Source organism: Brachionichthys hirsutus, chromosome 17 (genome assembly GCF_040956055.1).
Source record: "Brachionichthys hirsutus isolate HB-005 chromosome 17, CSIRO-AGI_Bhir_v1, whole genome shotgun sequence".
Classification (NCBI taxonomy): Eukaryota; Metazoa; Chordata; class Actinopteri; order Lophiiformes; family Brachionichthyidae; genus Brachionichthys; species Brachionichthys hirsutus.
This window is the reverse complement of record NC_090913.1, coordinates 6120268-6143089: the sequence shown is the minus strand read 5'-3', so window position 1 is coordinate 6143089 and position 22822 is coordinate 6120268. Positions and strand designations below refer to the sequence as shown.

Below are 22822 nucleotides of genomic sequence, written 5' to 3'. Positions count from 1 at the left end.
AATTATTTAAAAATAAGTATTTAAGGTCCTTTCACTGAAGGAACGCTGGGTATTTAGGGACACAGGAGTATTTTCAGAGAAATCTGAAAAAAGGACAATCCCAATTTTCTCAAAGTTTCCATTTCTTTTTTTAAGAATTAAAAATGACTCAATGTTACTGAAAACCAGACGGTTTAAAAACTCAATCTCAAAGGTTTCGCACCTGGAAAAAAAAAGTGCCTCATAATTACTTTCATCTGTGTAAATGCATCTCTGCAAATCAGAGGCTGTGGACTACCGTACTTAGAGCGACAGGAAGGAACCAGGATTCAAGTATTGGCATGGATTCTGTCTCAGGAATTTTAGTTGCATATTCAGAACCTGAAACTTTTTTGGGTGCATAAAAGGTTTCTTTGCTCTGACCTGAGGCTTCTCGAGCGGGGGCGGACGTGTGGCGAGCGTCGGCCCCCGTCATCATCTGTGATGCTCTCTGTGCTGCCAAAGTGTTTGGACAGGAAGTGCAGCTCATCCATGGTGGGCTGGAACGGCAGCTGGTGCAGGCGCTCCTGGGATGAGCTGGATGACTGCGGGAAGGCACGGAAACGAGGTCACTGGATAGGTTAGAATACAATTTTCTCAATTTTTATTGCATCCGCATTTCATTCACTTGAGTTGGGCCTTTGTACCCCCCCCACTGAAGACATGACGAGGGGTCACATCCGGTGAGAAAGAAAAGATGCGACGTGAGGAATCAAGGAAAGGAGATTTTAGAGAACTGACAGGCCCTTGTGTCTGGCGTGTCGTCTGAAGTCTGTTTCCTGATGACAGCGACGCAGCAGGATCACCTCTCCATTCAGTTCAACACATCTGGAGTCTCTTTTGATGTCTTGACATTTGCACATGAATGTGCCGTATAAATCAGCGCTGAGGTGCTCTTTTTTTTTGTATTTCTTTCCTCTCCACACAGAAAAACATGATAGGAATTCAGTCTGCATGTTTTCTCCTTAAATCATCAACATATGCACTCAAATGTCATTCGGCTGTAAAGTATAAATCCAACCTGTTTGAAATGCTGAAACGACGATTCATACAGGAAGCATTTTTACAAAAGCAGCACAGCTGATTTATAAAAACTCTTTTTTTTTTTTTTGCTTCTGGGTTCATTATTAATCAATGTTATAATGAGTTTCTCCTGAATTTGTAGGAAATGTTTGGAACTAATTTAGCAAATTGGAGGAACAATGAGTGGCACATTTTATAATTAACACAGAGCTTTCCAGCATAGTGTGCGGATGAGATTGATATTGAACTCTTTGTCTGCTATCTTATAATCATTAATTCCTTCCATTTTGACAAAAGAAAAATACACATTGGTTACATTTCATTTATATTCCCTCTATACTCAGAAAAAAGGCCAAGTCATTCGCTCCAGTTATATCTTAGCAACTGATTAGTTATTTTTAGTTCGGCTTTTACGCGCGAGGCGTGTTCTTCGGCAGTAAGACACGGAAATGGGCTTTCAAGCAGTGTACAGCATCCTAGATTTATGCATGAAAATATATGCAAATGAATTCTTTGAGTTAGATATATGTTCATGCAAAAGATAAAGAAGTCACCTGATTAAAAAATAAATAAATACAGTTTTGTGTGAAAAGACGACTTACTCCTCTATTGCAAGAATTTAAATTACTTTTCTCCCGTTACCTGATAAAGCGTAAGGTGATGGAATCTTTGGTCTCTTCATCTTATGGAAATTGGAACCCTGACAGTGGGCTTGCTGCACTGTGGTGTTTGATGGCCTCATTTTGCACTGCAGTATGATCTTATTTGTTTAATTAAATTCATTTAGGCGCAGGCAGTTTTTAATGCCACAGTAATCTGACATCATTGACTTCAATTGACTCCTGTTAGAATATGATATTTTTTATTTTTGATGAACCTGAATAATAAAATGTCTGAGGTTCCAGACGACAATTTCTTCTTTTTCTTTTTCGGCGCATCATATTGATTACTGTCTTCTGTCATCAGATAACAGATAACATTCTAATCCAGAGATAACTGGACATAAATCCACTAATGTGTGTTTGGAACATCATTTTTCATTTTAAACTTACTGTTGAACTGGGTGTATTGGTCCCATATCCTGAAGAAGGCAGAGAAGCCAAGGACCATCTGCGACCATCAGCCCTAAAGAAAAGAAAACATTTTCCATGTTTGTGTCCATGCGTAAAAATAATTTTACAGCATAAACAACTTCCCTCAACGACTTCACACTGCACTAGACACGTGTGACTTTTTGTGGGAGTAAAGGAGGGATGCCAACCTGCGAGAAGAGGCGAAGGAAAAGTGGGCAGGTCCACTCGGTGAGAAGTTGCGTGGGCTGTCCAATGGACTACTTCCTATTGAGATACATATGGACAGAATACAACTGAAAACATATAGTGTGGGTCCTCATCAGAAAGTACTTTTACTATTACTTTTGCACAGCCTTAAACATCTAGAGCAGTAAAATGTACATTTACATTTAGTGTATTTACTGTTAATACAGTGCATTTTGCTTGTCATACATTCCTTTGACTGGTATCATTTGAATGTAGGGCTTTATTTGTATTTTCATATTAGTGCCATATTAGTACCTTTACTTAATTTCCATTTAACTGCACTGCAAACAGTATAAATAGAAGTAGGCAGAGGCTCAGTTAAGGCCATTATGATCACATTTGTGCATACAATTTCTTCATGAATGGTGAGGCCTTTATGAGTCACAGGATTTCCAGTTGTCAATCAGAGCCTCAGTAAAATTCTAAATGCAACATTTAGACCTGAAGTCCTTTTTAGTTTTGCTCTCCTTTCGCTGTAACACAAGGGGGTTGTGGAGAAGAGTTTGTTAGGCTGTATCACAAAGAGGCATGTCATTCCTATTTTATGTGGTAGCTCAACGTCTAGGGATATATTGCATTTTTATCGGCCAGCATCAAGAGTACGAAGTTAAATTAGAGTCTTTGTAGGTTTGATTTTTACATTTTCGCCTTGCTGCAGTGAAAAAGTCATCTGGTGTTCTTCTTCACTGCAGCAAAGAAGGACTTAATAGACTTGAAATGAATGGAGATTTTCTTTTTTTTCGTGTTAAGCTAATGTTGAAGGCTAATCGGTTTTCTTCTTCTTTAAAACTTCAACATCAACAAAAGAGGTACTTTCACTCAGATTTAATATCCCAATCCATCCTGGAATTTGCACCAAGGTTAACTCTGCCCTCTTGAGACATACAAAACTTTAAAAAAAGAAGTAATTAGAGCATGCAGTCCCATTAAGTTTAAAAGAAAAAAATAATTGAAGCTTCGTTGTAAGATCCTAGTTGTGTGCATCTGCACATTGATCAGGTTGCAACTTTCAGACTTATGGAAATTAAGTAGGGGCCTCTAGGAATTTAATAGCACTTGGTAAAATGAAAGTTACACAACAATCTATTCAATCGCCACAGTCTGACGGAAGGCGCCCAAGATGACTGTCTCCAATTTGGTACCCAGGTATAGTCCCGATCTCCTCGACCGCTCCGGACCTTTAAAGCATCAAATTCAAATTCTAAAATGCCAAGTATACACAAGCGGTACGGAAAACACGATGCCTCCATCGTAGCTATCTCTAGCACAGGGCCTTTCAACTAAACATAATGAGTCCAATATGCTGTTTCATCATGCAAGACATCAGCACTGAAATCTTAATGTGCTGACCGATGTGTCCAGGCAGTGGAGAGTGTGGCCGTGGCAGGGTGGGGGATGTGTTGGTCAGGATGAGGCTTTTCCGGTTACTGGTTCTGCAACTAGAAAATAAAACGAAAAGCACATTAATATATGTCTTCATTACATTTGAGATGCTGCGTCGATGCCCTGGGATGCGCTAGCGACGCATTTGGGATGTAACCCCCCCCCCCCCCCCCAGCAAGCTGGGATAGGCTCCAGCAACTCTTATGATCCGCAAAGCGGAAAAGCGGCTATAGACGAGATCATCTCATCTACTCGAAAATGGATGGATGCTGCACTGATACCAGACGGATGATGGCTGCACACACACACACACACACACACACACACACACTGAGACGCTGACCCTCAGGCTAATGAATATATTCTGTCTTTGTTTGGCCTTCAGTCTGTGTGCTTACTTGTCAACATGAGTAAATGTGCAGCCAACAGCAGGCACGAATCTCGGTGTGTATATTTTTTCCCTATCTTGAGTCCAGGATTTTTTTTCCCAATGTGCACGTGTGCTCATAATGTCAAAATTTATTGACACAGAGGAGACAAGAAAACAAGTAAGACTTTTTTTTATTTGATTTCCCCTGGGCACAGTCGCATGACGCCCATGAAACATAATGGCAGCAGTGACTAGACGAGAGGGGAAGAAAAGGAGCAGGGAGGACAAGTATAGACCATAATTAAGAACTGGAATCACTGAACCGTTCAGACTTTACTTGCTGCACCTGCAGCTGCTATTGCATGCGTCTTTGACATTCACACAGAGTACGCACAGAGATGCACAGGGGCTGTTTGTCTAACCGAAAACATTGTCAAGTGAGAATTAGATTTTTCAGGTGTTGGGTTTGCAGAGGCACATTTGACAAACAAGATTTGCTCCATCTTGCATCAGCCAGCACATTGCTCGACATCTCTGCAGGCACAAAAGCAACTCATAGTTGCCCATGTAAAAAAAAAAAAAAAAAATGCACAATCACACATACGCACACCTCTGGCGATTTGGTATATCTCCCAGGATCTGCAATCTGCATCCTCATCTTGTAGTCTTCCCACATTCTCTAAACCGGCAGCTCTCCCCCCCCCTCCCTTTTTTATGTTATGTCTTCAGCAGTGGTTGTAAACACTCAGAGATATCAACCCCCTGCTAGGACTTTAATGTTGGCAGTGCGCATCTATGGGCGCCAGTTGAAGGGGAGCGTCTACTCAACCTCACAGAATAGAGGAGGGCCATATTGAAATATTTAGAGAAAATGCATTAGCTTTGGACGGAGAGCTGCACATGGCTTAGCTGCAGCACTCTGACAAAGAGAAAAGAGAAGGGGGAGGGTGGAGAAATAAAAAGTGTAGAGAGTGGAAGTGCAGACATTTTGGTTCTTTACCTTCTTTTATGTGTCACACGTGGAGCTTCGTTATGCTGCAGAACTTGCCACTCTCTTTAATCAGTGCTGCTCTCTCTCTCTCTCTCTCTCTTTCTATCTCTCTCTCTCTCTCTCTATCACATTGAATCGCATTAAACACAAGTCGAGCTTCGCTCCATAACATATTCTTAGCTTTTGATTCATGTTTCATCACGTCTACAGGCGCTCCACTCTGGCAGCCAATTCTCAATGGGCAGCGATTCATTTTCATGTTTCACGCTGAACACTTCAGGGGAAGGGCTAACCTGATTCTTATCTTTCTAGGCTGTTTCTCAGGACTAATCTTTTCTTTTTTAGTCCCAATAAATATCTTCCCCATCTTTTGAAAACTCATTACTCTTCTGTTTCTGATCTGCCCATCCTCTATGGTCTGCTTATTCTCATTCTATTGCTACGATTAACTCCTTGATTGATTAATAATTGAAATGTGCAAAGTCCAGAAAATTCACTCTTCCCCACTTACTCCCTGCCCCCTTTCAGGATTATAAAGAGCAACAGAAAGAAAAACCCAGAAGGGCAGAGCTATCTAATCTTCCAATAAAGCCAGACATCTCTTGCAACCACCATGCTTTATAATGTTATTACAATAAATGATTGCTTTAAAGGGGCATCTTGCCCAAAGCATTTGTACTGTAAAAAAAAAAAAAAAAAAGGTAATATACAAGAGCTGCTCTTTCCTTTGCACTCCAATTATGTTTCTCAAAAGTACAAAACAAAACAAACAAAAAAGCACAAGAGACACCACTGGCCATATGTTTGACAAAATAGTTAGCAATGAAAGCATCTTTACTGAAAGACATGTCTGTGTTACTGTATGGGAATATTTTACAGATAAAAAAAAAAGCACTCAAACCATAAGAACCTCCAATTCACATTTAACCAAGTTCGTATCCTTCCTGTATCGTTTGCAGAATTGAACTGGAATCCTGGATGCATAATTAACCGCCACACCGGTGGCAGTCAGTGAAGGTTACAAGACGCTACAATAGGAATTATGGCTAACACACTGTGGAGTAGATACTGTGTGCATGTAACACAGAACTAGTTGTCCATGTTGCATAGTAAATCCTTTTTTGGATGCTACAAGAAAATGGATGGATGGATGATGGCACACAGTGCTCTATATCATCCTCCACCTCCTCTGCTTTCATGCACATAAATTAATTTGGAAAAGAAAGCTGAAGCTTCGCTGAAGACAAGGCATGTTCATTGAAGAGAACGGTGGTAGAGAAATAAATTCTCTTCTTCCATACTGAACCGATTGGGACATTGAAGATGGGTGGAAGGAACAGATTCACATTCTTTCAGTTTTCAGGAAAACCGGCAGCAAGTGTTGAAAATAAATCATCAACCAACAATCACCTGATCTGATACCAATAAATCGTCAGTGATCATCAATGCTGTGTAAATTGTTATCTGTTGATAATCGCTGAATGCCAATTGCATAATCCATCACAATCCATCGTGTAATCCATGATGCAGACTCAATCTGTGTGTGTGTGAGACAGCGGAGTAGTGCTGATGTGTGCGGTGTTGTCATGTCAGGGGCGTGCGTGATTCATCGGGGTCGGTTGTGTCATCTCGTGGGCCTGCAGTGCGTCGACGGCGCCAACGAGAAAGCTGCTGTGAGTAAACAACGAAGTTCAGATTGCGAGGGTAATGAGATGCTGCGAGCTCAAGCGTCCCTGTAGTCTCCAGAAGCAGAAACACCATTAGCAATGTCTGGTGAGGAAAAAACACAACTCAAAAAGAACTAACGATATCGCACTTCACTAATTGTGTATAATAGCAAAATGCAAATGATTGCTAATATGTCAGGGATAGCAATGCTGGCCTTCGACTTCCACTGGGCCATTAATCAGACATGCACATGAATATTCACACAACCCCCCCCAAATGTAAAAAAATAAAATAAAATAAAAATAAAGTACACATTTCATGCCTCCCTGTTGCTCGTACACCTGGGATCCATAGGTTCAATTTATGAGTTTGTTTGGAGCAACTGATTAAAGTACCTGTCAGGGAATAAAAATGTGCCGTTGCTGGTTAATTAATTTCAGTGCTGAGGGGATCATTGCTGAGAACCGGGACAACAGAACAACGGCTTCAACACAGATGGGACAAGAAATGCGAGCAGACGAAAGCTGTAAAGATGCCAGGGGTTTAGCAATATATTATATATTGAAATAAAAGTGAAAGAGAGCACATCTGAAATATCCGCAAAAAAAAAAAAACAACCTCTCTGAAACTCAAGTATATGTAGAGCATGTTAGGCCAAAGCTGAATTCAACCTGTTTGATGATCAACTTCTCATGTTGCCCCAACTGACATCTTTGTCACCATGAAGCCCTCCATCCATCCATCCTATCCCAGCTTTCTTTTGCCAAGAGGCGGGGCACACCCCGGATGCGTCACCAGCTTATCACGGGGCCACCATAAAACCAGATGTCGGCAATAAACTCAAGAAGCACAATGGACAACAGTAAAAAAGAAAGGAATAAGACTCACATTGTGACAAACTGAATGATCTTTTATGGCTAAAAGATTTTCATGTCTTGTGTTCCAGCTCAAAGCAGTAATATATAATAAAATCCGCTGAAACAGAAGGAAAGATTGAAAACAAAATTCTGATCTGCTGAATGCAGAATCTGATTTTCTTTTCTTTTTTTTCACAATTTCAATATATTTCATGAGCCATTCATACTTATTTCCTAAATGAGCTCTTACGAGGCAACTGAACTTTTTTCCTCCACTTATCTCCTCTGGTGATGCTCTGTCCACGAACAAAAAGGCCTCTGACTGGTTTACATTATCACAAGACAGCTGAACACATTTATTATGTCGGATGATCACTGATAAAAACACAACAGCTATGAGACATTTGAAGAAAACATCACCCAAATTAGACTAAATAATCCTTTTCGGTTTGCAGCACAGTGAGACGGCCTCCGTTGACTGTCTGCTGTAGGTTGCTATGGACAACGACAGCACTGTTTCTCCACGTGCATACATATAAGAGCTTGTGAGAGGCGACAGAGAAAGCGTAGAACTAATGTGTTTTATCGAGCAGGCTTTCTTGATGTTGCACTATCGACCATCCTGACTCACTTCCTGCCAGGTGACATCTCACAAGGCCTTCTTAAAGGCGAGTGCACATCTACAACTGTGGGAAATGGATAGAAATTGGATTGGATGAAATGCTATGCCTTTGAAATGCATAATAATGTCTTGCATGTTATGCAACATTCGCTGGTCTCATTGCAGGTGTCCGGCTTAGATGGATCCAAAAATAGTGGAAAGTCCCCATATCAAACCACGTCGACAGATTGAGAGTAAATATGAGGCTTTCGGATGGAGATTAATCAATGTCTGTGTGATGTTGGCAGGATGTACATAGAAGCATCCAGATAAAGTGGGAACAAAGAAAAAAATGTGTGAAAAGATAAATTAAAAGAAGAAACTAGCAGGAGGAAGTACGACGGGTCCGTCTCTGTGTTGAGCTTCTCGTTGCTAAGCAATGCGGTAAGGAGATGCTGTGCAAGGAGGCACTTGCTGTTATTTCCCAGAAAAGGGAGGCCAACAAAAAAAAGAAAGAAAGAATCATGGATACACAAGGGAGAAAACGTTTCAAGATGCGAAGAAAACAAGATGACGGAAAATAGAGGAGATCCTGGGTCTGAAATGATGACAAGAATAATGGGAATTCATGCTGGGACAAGGAGGCAATTCTCTGTCTACTACAGGAATAGTTCAAGGATATAAAAAGGAAGAAAAAAAAGTCATATGTTTTGTTGTCGCTCAAGTAATGAAAGGCTGGCTGGCTAAATTACTAAGTAGGTGGATGGTAAACACCCTGACTTGCAGTCAAACTGTATTTCTGAATGAACAAGTGTCTAAGTACAGACCTATCTGATTTGACACGAGAATGAATAATGAATAACAAGTGTGCCAGGGTTCTAGTTATGTTAAATCTGGGCCGGAGAAAGGAAGAAGGAAGGGTGAAGTGTTATCCAACGAGATGCTCCGTGTCACTCAGATCTAGTGAGTGAAGCAAATATGATTCGACAAAATATGTAGAACTTGCGAACTATGCGAACTTAAATAAATCCAATCACGCTGAATTTCAATCACGTCTGCAAGATCTCAGCTGTGTGTTTTTAAGGGCAGTCTGAACACCAGTCGGTTAAATGTGGTGCCGACAATATGAGACGTGCACGAAGAGGAGTTTCAGTTCTCTGTGCCATCGCTCACATCATCATCTCCGAAAACGCCAGCCTGGCAATCACGCTGCTCAAAAGTCAAATGCCACTGAAAGCACAAGATCAGGCACTGCGTGTGGGCAGATAAGCAAATGCCCTCACATCATTGCGTGTGTTCTAAATCATACTTTTCCTGTGGCACTATCGTCTACGCTCAGCGTCATTATGTATGCATGTTTCACTGAAGCTTAAAAGAGCCTCAGCTGCCTGTCGCAAAGATGGCAGCTTCCCCATAAGATGGCATTTGTGTGCAATGTCGTGGCGAGATAAGGGTTGCATTTGTCTATCATGCATTCGGGGTAGTGTAATAACACCGATACAGTGGTAATATCCTGATATGTTGTTCGGCAAGAAGACAATGAAAACCTCCCTCAATCGTTTACCCTTTAGCTTTCATCCCTTACGGCTCCGTTCTGACTCTCCTGCTCCCTTTCATGATGTCAAAAGCCAGGACAGCAAAAACAACAAACTCTACCTTCAAGTGGGAAGAACAATTGAGAGGGAAGGAAGGAGAAGACCAACAGGCCGAGAGGCTGGGATAGCACAGTATCGTCATGGGCTCGGTCAACCCCAGCGGGCTACTCTTAAATGCAGGCTCAGCCTTTCATCCTTCGCCACTCGCCTTTGCTGGAGCTCTGCTGCTGTCTGTCCAGTGCCTCGCGTTTTCTCATCTACTCCTTTTTGGTATTCGGTGAGCTTAGTTTGTCTAGGAGTGGCACAAGGCATCCGAAAAAACACAATATGTACACATATGTGTATAAATGAAACAATGCACGCACACATATTAAATCAAAGAGTAGGTAGAAAATAATTATAGGCCAATCAAAGTTAATGAGAAAAAACATCTGGACCGTGTTCTAATTCTGTGCCCAATTCAAGCTGTGAGATATTTTAAAATATATTTGGAAGGAGGCCAATATGTATTACATCATAATTTAGTATCAGAAAGGGTTAGAGACATGGAAATGCCACCAATGAGTAGCTGAGACAAGGTAGATTCAAATGGGTTCCGTCGGTCCCAGATCCATATTAAAAAATCATATATTTGTGAATGGAGCAGGATTTCAGCATCCATCAATCAGATGCATTTAATTTAAGAAAGATTTGTATCGCTGTTGGGTGTAAATAGTACTTTAAAAAAAACTTTAAATAGCATCAGCAATCTGCTCTGCAAACAAAACAAAACAAAACTGGACTAATACAATTTATTTGGCTTGTCTGTCGATTTTTACAAGGATTATACAAAAAGTAAAGGAGAGATTTGCATGAAATTTTCCTGGAGGTGACTTCTAAAAGCAGACTGGGGGGGGGGGGGGGGGGGGGGCAGAGCCTTCATTTACCAGGCTCCTTTAATTATTTGGCTTGTGAGGCAGACACCATCGCCAAGATCTCCATCTCCATCTTCAAGAGGAGACTGAAGACTTTCTTTTTAAATAAATTCTACAGTTAATCCATGCAACAGCTGTGCTGTCATAGGACCAGACTGCTGGGAGAACCTCCCATGAACACGCTAAGCTCCTCCCCCTCCCTCTCCATCTGCATCTTCACATTCCTTGAATGCGTGACACTAATTACATGCAGTTGTTTGCTCTCCCTCCTTCTGGCCTCCCCCACATCTGTATCAGTCTGCAGAAAATGGACCTATGATGGTCGTCCCCCTGCCGCCCATCGTCAGCCTCACTGCTAGCATTAGCATCTGTAGTTTCAGTATTTCCTGTACAGCAGCTCTCTAATCAGTATCTTCGTCAGCAGCTTCCTGTACATACCACGAACCACTGCATCGATTAACAATGGAATTCTGTTCTCACTGTCCCTCTTGCTCTGTGTCGTTGACTCTCTGTCACTCTCTCTCCCTCTCTCTGTCTCTTTCATTGTCTCTCTGTCTTTCTATCTAATTTTTTGTGTCGTTTTATTTTTAATTTTCTCTGTCACTGACCCGTCTGCACTCTCTCTCTCTCTACCCAATCGGGAAAGGCAGATGGCCGCCCAGTATGAGTGTTTAGTTCTGCTCAAGGTTTCTGCCTGTACAAGCAAAGAGTTTCCTTGCCTCTGCCACCAAATTGCTTGCTCATGTGGGACAAGTTGGGTTCTATAGCAACAAGTCGTTTCCCTACTCTCCCTGGAAAACACCTTGGCATCACTTCTTGTTATGATCTGTCGCTATACAAATAAAACTGAATTGAATTGAATTAAATTACATTTTAGTGATGATCCGGATCAGGAACTGGATTCAGGCAACTGTGTTGTATTTTATTTTTTTTAACCTTGTGAGATGGTACAGTTGCCATTATGTTTGGTTTATTCCCTTGCAGAGGGAAATGATGGACAGATCAATCAGTAATGAAAACAACCTCACACACATGGAACACCAGTACTGTAATAACCTCTTCTCAAGTCATATACACAGTCATATAGAAAACCTGACATCCTGAAACAAGCATATGTATGCACATGGGGAGAGGAGAGGAGAGGTCATTGAGTATAGAAAATGAGTCCCTGGGAATAAGATGGAGGGTAGACCGATGATGATGGAGGTGATGAGGTGATGAGAAAAGGAGAAGAAGAGCGATTATTGTGCCAAACAGTCAGCGCTGCCCACTGTTGGCTCTGCACAACACAAGCACCCCCCAGACACTGACAATAAAGCCTTCGTAATGCTGACTCTGGTACACAGACTACTCTCCAAGAGCACACGCAACCTCCAGATTGACACGTAGCCAGCCGTAATCTAATCTGATTAAAATCTCACTGTAAAAACACAGCAAATAAATAAGGAATCAAACACACATGCAAGAAAACAAATAATCAAACCGCAATGTGCTTTCAGGGCATGTCAGCATTAACATCTGCCTGCACAAAAGGACACTAGATGCACGAAATAAACTCACACACACACACACACACACACCATGTTGCTGAAGATAAATGGAGACACGGAGACAACTGTGAGACAACATGATAGCTGGCAGGGACAGTGGAAACATCATGGAAAAAACACAGCATCCTCCTATAAATCAACAACAACAACACACACACACCACACCGGCCACAAAGACTGCAGAGACAGATTGTTGCCATTTACCTTTTTGTGCGTCGAAACATGTTGCTAGCAGCAGAGGCTGTGTTGGCAAATGAACATGAGAGCAGCTGAGCCTCCACACACAGATAAAGACACACACACACACACAGAGGCAGTCAAGAGGCAGTGATTACGCTCCACAGCAGCCTGCCAGCCTCCTCTGGCCAGCTAAACACACATACCAATGTGGAGACATGAGTGTGTGTGTGAGTGAGTGCATGCAAAAAAAAAAAGAGGATCGATGAGTCACATTTAGAAATGTCAGCAATGTCACTGACGGAGGGAAGCGAGAGGAAGAGGAAGGGAGAGGAGAAGAAGCTGCCGAGCATCCCGCTCGGAAGGAGGATTGTGGGGATGCCGTCAAGGAAGTGTGGAGCGACACTGTGTGTGTGTGTGCGTGTGTGTGTGTGTTGGGAGGGTAGAGAGAGCGAGAGAAGAAATGGAAAGGGGGAGGGTAATAATCAGTGCATGTATATTGTATGAATGAAAGAGTAACAGCATGTGGTAGAAAGCAAGAGAGACAGAGAGAAAAGCCGATCAGAGGTGGGAACGTGAGAGAGCGGTGAAGTGCGGATACTTATCTAAATGATAAAGAAGAGGAAGAGAGAGAGAGAGAGAGATGTTTTTTCTGGGTGGTATGGGGTGCAGTATGTTATTACAGCGAGCTCATGAACATAATTGCAGTAATACCTCGACATACGAGTGTTCCGAGACACGAGTCAGTCTGACGGCAATATTTTTGCTTTGAGACACGAGCATAAATTTGAAATCCGAGCAACTTCCAGATAAACATGATTTTGGCTGCATCTGTGAGTATCCCTTATAAGTGATGGGTCCGAAGAAAGCGATGAAGACGAGGGAGATGAAGCATTAAATTATCGATCAACGTGACCGTGGCGTCCGAGTAAGGGATTTAGCACGGCAGTACGAGCAGAGTACATCGATGTGTACAATCCTCAAACTGAAGGACGCTATCAGGAACACAAAGCCTTCCAAAGACACAACTATTATGTCTAAGTTTATGTACATGTACTACGTGTAAAAGTACAATTATGGTATAAAGTGTCTACGTACCATCCAATTCTGCCTCCCCCTCCTCGCACGGCACACCGCTGTTAGCGCCATCTTCTGTCTCAAAGTTAAAACTCATAATAAGATTTTATATTACCATAATACTGTTTATCATTTATTATATCATTGTATGTGTGTATGTGTGTGTCTATATGTGAATATACTTTATTAAACAGGAAGCATATGAAAAAATATATGGTTCAACCTCGATTTCCTTTGGGAGCCCATCGAAAGAAAATGTATATAAAATCCAATACATGAAAAAGCACAACTACATAATGCGGTTGATATATCTTCTACATTTGTGATGTCCAGATCAAACAATGACTACAGACAGGAGGATAATATTAGATATTAGTTTAGTTTAGTGGGAATGAATATGCCTAAAGTGCAGGAGGCTGCAGCAAAGAAAGCAATAAAGCAGTGACAGATGGGCAAACTATTGGTATTGTGGGTTTATTGTCTTTGAAACACACACAGAAACAACAACAAACACACCCTTTTTTTTTATGCAAACTGCCACATTGGATGAATCTGGCATCGTCTATTTGTCCTAGATAACGCAGGAGCTGCTCTGCAATGCTGGGCAGAGAGAGATATGTAATTTCTTTGTGTGTGTGTCAAATCCGCCAAATGTTAAAGCTGACGTGGGGTGACAGTAGCGCAGTAATGCTGAGGGGAGTAATTCAATAATGGATGTTGTCTCTAATGTCTGAAGTCTGGACGGATAAAATATACATGGAAGAGAAAAGACAAAGGGGGGGGGGGGGGGTGATATCACTGAAACATAGCAGGGGGTCACAGCATCTCTTTCATGTCATATGCCACCCTGGGGGTCAAAGGTCAGAGACAAAACACTCCCAATGCCCAGAGTGAGAGACAGGCATGCATGCTGCACACTGGACACACACATACGAGCATGTGTCCACACAAAGTGACACAACAAACTGTAAATACACATGTAGAAAAAAAAGACTTCATTAAATTCTCCTGCCGTGTGCTGTATGAGTAAGAATCAATAGACCTTGGGCAAAAAAAACACATTTCTGGCAGTGGACTATAGCCTGCATAGCTAATATTTACAAAACCAATTTGAAACTGCGCTGGGGCATAGACGCCTTTGAGAAAATCAGCAGTCAAAATAATACCGACAAAGCGTACGCAATAAAATGTGATTCACATTTGACGAGTTCCTCTTTCTTCCCCGCCGTTCTCTCTCTTTCTGTCTCAGTGTGCAGGTCCTTCTGTCCATGAAGCTGCAGAACCTGGACATGTGACTGTCAGAATGGAGTGCCAGCATTAGCAGTTACAGTTTTAGTTCCAGTATTTCTCATATAGCAGCTCTTTAGTCAGTGGTCTGCTGGTTGTATTGTGGATTCATTATGTTTCTGTCTGCTACGGTGCTCTCTGTCTCTCTATCCTTCGCTCTCCCTCTATTTTTGTCTCTCCTCCTATCTGTCATATAGCTCTCTCTCTCTCTCTCTCTTTCTCAGCTTAACCAGTCCGGACAGATGGCCGCTCCACTATGAGTCTTGGGTTCTGTTCAAGGTTTCTATCTGTTAAAGGGAGGTTTTTCCTTGTCTCTGTCGCCAAAGTGTTTGCTCTTGTGGGACAAATTACTTCTGCTGCAGTGCAAAGAAAACATAAATGATCTTTCCATCATGAATTCCATGGTGGAAACAGAGAGAGAGAAAAAAAGAGTGAAAAAGTGACAGCAAACGTTTCATTTCAGCACCATGGACAGAGACTCACACACACAACCAGAGCAGAGCACATTTGTTTTCATCTTGCCCGAACGATGAAGATATTTTAATCCGTTTTGTCAAATCTCTCAGGATCATTACACCACACAGTTTTCTAAATGGCAAAATTAATGAATCAAGAGGTTTTTAATTAAATCAATAAATCTTTGCAGAGGAGCCATTTGTAATTCTCTCACTCACACACACACATGCTGCTTGCTAATATTTAATGTTAGAAATCACTGTTCATAATTTCATTTAAGAACAATCTGTTCAGCCTGGTGAAAACGTTTTTGGAGCATGTGAAAACTATGAAAAAATACTACTGCACTGTACAACTACTGCTGTACTTTCTTCTTGTCCCGTGAGCTCGGTCACCACAGCAAATCAATGTTTTCTACTTAACTCTGCACATTTAGTTGTGGACTACTTACTTACTACTCAATACCTCCTTGTCTTTCCAGCATCACGCACGGCAACGAGGGCACGGCACAGTTCTTCTGTTGCTCAACTTTCATTGCACAGCTCAATGGGGCAACAGATTGTGCCAACATAGAGCTCTGAGAGTTAAAAAGACTCTTGCAAAACTGGAACATCCTGGAGCCTGAGGGCAGACCTGCCTCTAAACAAATACCCTCAGTTGAGGATGATTTTTTAAATAATGCTGGAAAGAATGTCCTGCTGGATCAAAAATCTCCATAAATCTATGTCAACAACATAGATTTATCCACGACTTCATACTGAGAAACATGCATGAGCGTGAACTTACCCGCTACTTTTTCTGGGCAGAGGTAGATCCTTCTGGGAGGAAGAGAAAGAAAAAAGAGGGGGAGAGAAGTGAGAACAGCTTGTTTAGATTTTTATATACTGGATGATATTTCAATGTGATTTTTATGACATATGATTGATTGTAATAATTACTGTAATTTATGTTATAAACACAGCAGGCAAAACTAATTTGCCAAATGTACTCTGATTTTTATCTAAATTACATTTTTCAAATATTGACCCAGATGAACTTTTTCATGATCTTTACAACACAAACATCCACCATCGTCTCGTCTACAGCCGCGGGTCACAGGAGCCTAGGTCAGCCGACTATGGGCGAGAGGCGTGGTACACTCCGGAAGCGTCGCCAGCACATCGCGGGGCCACACATAGACAGACAACCACACGCACACACCAAGACATGTGGAACATTTGGAGAGATCAATTCACCCAAACTGCATGTTTTTAGGAGGAGGGAGGACACCAGAAACCTTCATTCAAGGTCAAACACATAGATGCATTTTCCTGAGTCATGACAGACAAAACACTTTCAGAGGTAACAGGTTATTTTATAGAGTCATCTATAACATTAGATTTTCTATTTATGCATGAGATGAAACCCAACTATGCCATTCTGACCCTACAAAATATCCCATAAAAGGTCATCTTGACCCTTCATATTAGATTAGATTAGATTAACTGGCTCCAGCATGATTTACGACAAAGTCAAAGGACTAAAGGGCATTAGAAGATGAATGAATGTTGGAAAATACATACCGGTACATTACTAATAAAATAATTATGATTTTATCTTGGAATCCCTTTTAAGAAATGTAAACTTTGTAGGATTAAACATGCAAAAGTCCCAAAAGTATGTTCTCATGTCTTTCACATTCCCATATTGCAGATAATCATCTCAATAAACAACATCATGAATCACACTGACTTATAATCATAATTAACATGTGTCATTTTTCTTCACCGCACTTGAACGCATCATCAAATGCTTTTTAAAGCAAAGCCTCTGCATAGAATTATAGAGTCCCACAGACAATAGCCTACAAAGGTGAACGGTGTCAAACCTACAGTCGCCCCAGCTGTAGCACTACAAGGAGAACTTCGAGAATTACACAATAGAACAACAAAGGCACGAATGCCAAATAATGCCAAACAGTTTTGTTGGATGAGCTTCATCTGTAGCCAGTTATGTGATTTCTGTTTTAGAGTAAGTGGAAAGCATGCTTGCAACCTGATCCATTCCCAAGTACTCAGAGCCTCGGGAACAAGCCGGTTGAGTGGCGCCAACATCAATGTAAAAATGTTGCGTCTATATTTATCACACTGAGACACAACAGCAAGGACCCTGATGTGATTAGGATCTACTGGGATGAATGTGAAGGGTCCTTGTTGCCCATTTATTCCACATTTGAGAGCCTTAGGTGAGCTCATGTTACAGTTGATTTCTGCTGTTAGTCTGCGCTGCCCTGCTCATCCAGCTATTTCCTGTTCACCAGTGGCTCCACTCTTAAAATGTCTTTTTATTTCCCGAAAGGAAACAGAAACATTCCCAAAATAGAAATAGAACCCAGGTGATCAAACGTTTCAGCAGCTAAATGCAAAACATAAAAGATTGTAATTACAGTATGTTTAGAGGATATTCCATTAGAATGTCTCACACACACACACATACACACAGTCTGTCTTTTATTACTTGTAGAGAAAACAAGCCTCACCCGAACTGGGTGAAGTCACAAAACCGTGAAAACAAGTTCATCCTGGCTAATCGTCTCCATGCCGCTTCATATTCAGTATAAACTCATGGGAGGAGAATCAATTTCCAAAGACGATGAGAGCATGGATGCATTTCTCAGTTCAGGGAAGAATGAATGAACACATTTATTCAATGGAGGTGACATCACCCAGCAGATTAGTGCACTCTTCTTTCTTGGGACAGATAATGAGTTACATCATCAGGAGGAAGACAGCATGGCCAGCATGATTTGGTGACAGGTCCCTCAGGAGTGTGTGCGTGTGTGTGTGTGTGTGTGTGTGTGTGCGTGCGCATTGATAGAGGAGGTTCATAGACAAGAACCCAAACACCTGCTCCCTCTCACTGTCTCGGCCCAACAAACAGCGACTGCGCTGTTGCTATGTTACCCACCGCTCGAGTTTCCTACAGCAATATTATCCTCAAATCAATTGACCATGGCAACCTATGAAAGTTCTCAGTGATATCATCTCCAGCTGCGTCTCTTCATGGGCTGCGTGTAGTGCATCATTTGGAAGGTCCCTTCAACAAAGGCCCTCTATCCCAAAAGTTATTTAAGCAGTGATGACGTTTAGATTTTTATTTTATTTTTTCCCCCCCAAAAAAAGAAGAGTGAAACATCATGATGGGCTCAGCAGCTGAGGAGCAAAGGTGAAGTATCTCAATTTCTTTTAATAACAGGCAACACAAAAGCTGCTTGGCAACAAGAAAGGTGTTCCAAGGACGAGCTGGAGACAAACTCCCTCTTTGAACAACAATCGTTGTGGCCTTATGGCTCAGTTCGGAACCTTCCATTCGTACTCTGCATTCATTTGACCCTAATCTCCCGTATCTGATACTGTCTGTTTGTTGTATAGCGGCTGCATCGGAATTTCTTTTAGAATGTGCACTGTACGTTGAATGTTCCAAAGAGAATTACGTACCGATGCGTTAAAACATTTTGTACTCGATACTCGCGATATGATCATTTCATACATCGAACGTGGAACAGTATATTCGATAGATCGCCCAGCTCTAGTTTAAGGCCACTTAAAGTAGTTAAATTAATTGAAATTATTCCCACACGGTGTAAATCCTACTACGAGGGGAATGAGTTCTTTGTCCAATGTTATCAAACACAGCACTTATAATAAATGTGACTTTTGCTGAAGAATTATATTCCAGCTGTCGAATAGAGCAATAACTGGCCCAGTCCCCAGAATTCAGTTAAGAGGAACTCATTTACACACCAGAGGACGTCAACATCAGGCCAGGTTCAAAACTAGAGGAATCCCTCTACAATAAACAAATGATCGGGCATGGCTGCTTTCGTTTTATTCATTTAATTTTCAGTACCGAACAATCTTAATAAAACTCAGTTCTACATTTAGTTTATTTCCAAATTCCAAAAATAATTCCTGACCGATAACATATCTTTTTGAAATGCAAATGTGCCCCACATGAACACAGCCCTTTGTCTGTCCCCCCTTCCTCTGTCTCTCTCTGGCGTGAAATCAGATCTAAGCAGTAAAGGGATCCACATTTGGTAAAAGTGTAATAGCCACTTAAATGGGGTCTCCAGCAGCCCACAGCTGCTGCCTGTCTCAGGTCTACGCTGCCCCCCCCCTCTCTTCCTGCCATCCTGCTGCTGGTGGTTGGTCTTTCTCCCTGAGGGCACACAGGCCTGTTAGGCCACCATTAGTCTTGTTAATGGTCCTGACAACTGAGCCACATCCTATAGCATTTAGACCTCCTCTATTGGCGATATGGATATCGACCACTTGAATGGAAAAGGGAAGCAGGCGCAGGGGGGTGGGAGTCCATTTGAAATGTACATATAGGTATTAATATTGAGTACAAAGACACACACACACACACACACACACACAGGCAAATACAGAGCATCTGACCATCTACAGTAAATGAAGGTGTGTGTTTCTGCATTATATTAAAAATGACCAAATGTCTCCTGTCCTCAAGCCAGGCTGCCCCTAGATAAAGATTTTATGGATAATGTCAATACCCATGTGTAAATCTCAGATGTAGATTTCAATTCAATTCAATTTTATTTCTACAGCGCCAGATCTTAACAGAAAGTTATCTCAAGGCACGTTACAGGTGTAGCAGGGAACAGACAGAAACCTTGGACAGAACCTCCGCATAAAAATTCCTGAGCTGGATTTCATGTTTAATTCATGTTTACATTGGCAAAGATATGTGAGGATCGTTAACTGCCTAATGTAATTTGTGTAAGAAGTCAACTCTTGCACGCAGAACATCTACAGAGGCACTTAGCTATGGTGCAGCTGCATTCATCCAACAGAAACAGCAAGTATTGTCTGGTTGTAGCAGGCTTAAGCTTTTCAAATGAACAAAATAAGATTTGCTGTTCTCCTTCTACCTTATATTACTTTCAACTGAGTTGTAATTCTTGGATTTTGTCTTTTTGAGTTATGTGGCTAACAGAAAGAAAAAACAATCAAAAAACAATCAAACATTTCATGACCTCCGTGTTGGCGGAGGTAATAGAATCCGTTCTCTGCGGGGATGTCAGCGGAGGTGAGTTGCAGTTGTTTGCTTATCTAGATGTCTAAATATCCTTTAATTTGTTTTAATTCGCTCAGCCATAAAGCAGCAGTTCCACACCCGCGTGAGTGGGAGGTCTGAGCGGCATTCGACCGACTGTATCACAGCAAATTTCACAATAGCTTATAAAACATGAGCAATCATCTCGAGTATATTACCTTGGCATAAAGTGCTACTGAGTACTTTTACTGTAAATGAATTCAATAGGAGGCAGAGAGACGCTGGCGGACAGCATCCCTGCAGAGTAAGCGTTGCTGCCTCCCCTGATTCGTTTCACTCAGACGCCCGCCACATGAAAGGAAGCCTCAAAGAAAGCTTTTAACGGGGCCTTCCTGCGTCCGTCATAATGTAAAAGGCAAAGTGAAAACATGGTGCCGATGTAATGGAGCAATCAACCTCCTCAGTGGTCCAAACGCTGCATATTATTGATTATTGTCCAATAGAAATATAAAAGCATATCATTAAACATGGATGCCTTTCATACAAGTCCATCAAATGTTTATAAGTTCAGCTGTCAGTTTAATACTTCTGGTTTATTGGGTCATTTGGATGTAAATATGATTTTTGTAAATGTGATTTGGTTTCAATATGTTTAAACCAATGTATGAATTTGCTAAAACTCTATGTTAAATGTGATTATTATTATTATTTGTGTGTATATATTGATTGATATTGTTAGACATAATAGTTTCCAATTGTCGTCTGAGCTTCTCTGAGTTTAGGTTTTTGTGCCTTTCCATGCTACACGTCTAATCTCACAATCTCTTTAAATGCAGATAAAGACTGAAAGATGTTTTAAAGAATGTAAAGTAAATAAATAAAGTAAATAAACCTGTGACACTAGAATCCTCCCAGGGGGGCTCCCTGCAGTAGAAGAACCTTCACACTCTTTTGTCTTGTATCCCCTTGTCACACACACACATTGAGTATTGATAAAGTTGCACATATTTGTTGGTGTTACAATAAATATCACATCACAGGTGACCATGCATATGTCACACTTTTATTGTGAAAATAATACCCTTATTCTGAAATGCAACGTAACAAACTGAATCATTCACTCAATGCGTCTCTCTCTCCTTTGGTGGTAACAAAGGTAATAATAATAATGAAAAAAAAAAAAAGAGTCTCACCTGCAGCCTCCGTCTCCGGATGATCCCGGAGTCATCCATGGCGCGCGCGCGCCTTGCCTGCCCGTCTCGCGGCTCCCGTGGATTCCAGGTGAGAGAACAGGTGACCCACTCGCGTGGCCTTCAGCACAGCGGCAGAATCACGGCTCGCAGCGCAAAAGCTCGACAGAGACGCTCTTTAAATATCAAAGCACCAGGATCAAAGACCGCGGAGGAGAAACCCGCGCAGCGCAGCAGCATCACAGGTCGAAACTACGAGCAGATCAATGCGCCAATGGCCAGCTGGAGCTCCCTGCCATCGTTCGATTATCTCCTCTGTCGCAGGAAAGGGAGGCGCAGACGCATGCACGCGCACCGAGTTCAAATGCGTGTCTTTTGCACATTGCCACGCACGCAGGTGGAATGACGCGCTGTGTCAGATGTGTGCGCTGAAGCCAGGTGAGATCAGATCTCGGAGATTCGATCCATCCTCAGCGCTCACCGCCCACTCCCTGCTACCGAATGCTGTTTAACCCTTCATCGACCGGATGGAAAGGAGCATTTTATCAGCTGAGTCTTCAAAAACATGGGCGCGCGTTCAAATGTTCCAGATTCTGTTCCTCCTTAGCTTTAAATAAATATCTTTATTTGTTTGGTAAAAAAAAAAAACAGCAACAACAAAGTGATAAACATTAAAACATTAGACAGGATGTTTGACTGTATTTGTGACTGTACCTGTACTCTAACATTCTATCTAATAAATATATTCATCATTCATCATCAAAAAATATATACTGGAAAACCATACATAACTGGAGTACTACAACAAATAAACATGTATACTACTACTTATCACATCCACACATCAAAGATAATGTCCTCCACAATGATGTATTGTAGTCTGGAGAGCATTCAAAGAAACGTATTACGGTAAAACACTGCAGTAAAGCCACATATGTTCTGTTTTCCACCCCGGCCTCTATGTGCTGTGGAACTTCAGGTTTAGTGTGGTTCTTTTTTTAAACATGGCCTCGGCCCTTTTTAAAGCTCACACTCATCTAACACCAAAGAAAGCATTAGAATAAACTGGAGCCGCCTGCGCTTTGGTGTCAGCGGGTGAAAAACGACGTTTCTCAGTGACCCACTTACCAGCTTGCATTTGGCCAGCGCTGACTATTAATATTAAATAATTACTGAACGCACATGAATTTTACATCTTTTACTCTTTCTTTTTTTTTTTTCTGTTGGGTGGGTAGCGAGTCGAGGAGGGGAGAGAGGAGGCAGTGATGTAGAAACCTTACGAGGCTCA

At 41.6% G+C, this 22822-nt stretch overlaps 1 protein-coding gene across 1 annotated transcript in view; it reads right to left on the bottom strand.

Annotated features, from left to right (window-relative positions):
* LOC137906836 (microtubule-associated serine/threonine-protein kinase 1-like) overlaps nt 1–12513 on the bottom strand; it is a 30410-nt gene extending 17897 nt beyond the window's left edge. The window contains exons 1-5 of the mRNA XM_068751126.1: nt 12494–12513; nt 3711–3799; nt 2303–2378; nt 2094–2166; nt 403–563 (exon numbers count right to left, since the gene is read on the bottom strand). Of these exons, the coding sequence (XP_068607227.1) occupies nt 403–563; nt 2094–2166; nt 2303–2378; nt 3711–3799; nt 12494–12513 (419 nt within the window). The remainder of the gene's footprint in view (nt 1–402; nt 564–2093; nt 2167–2302; nt 2379–3710; nt 3800–12493) is intronic.
* Between the last annotated feature and the right edge of the window lie 10309 nt (nt 12514–22822).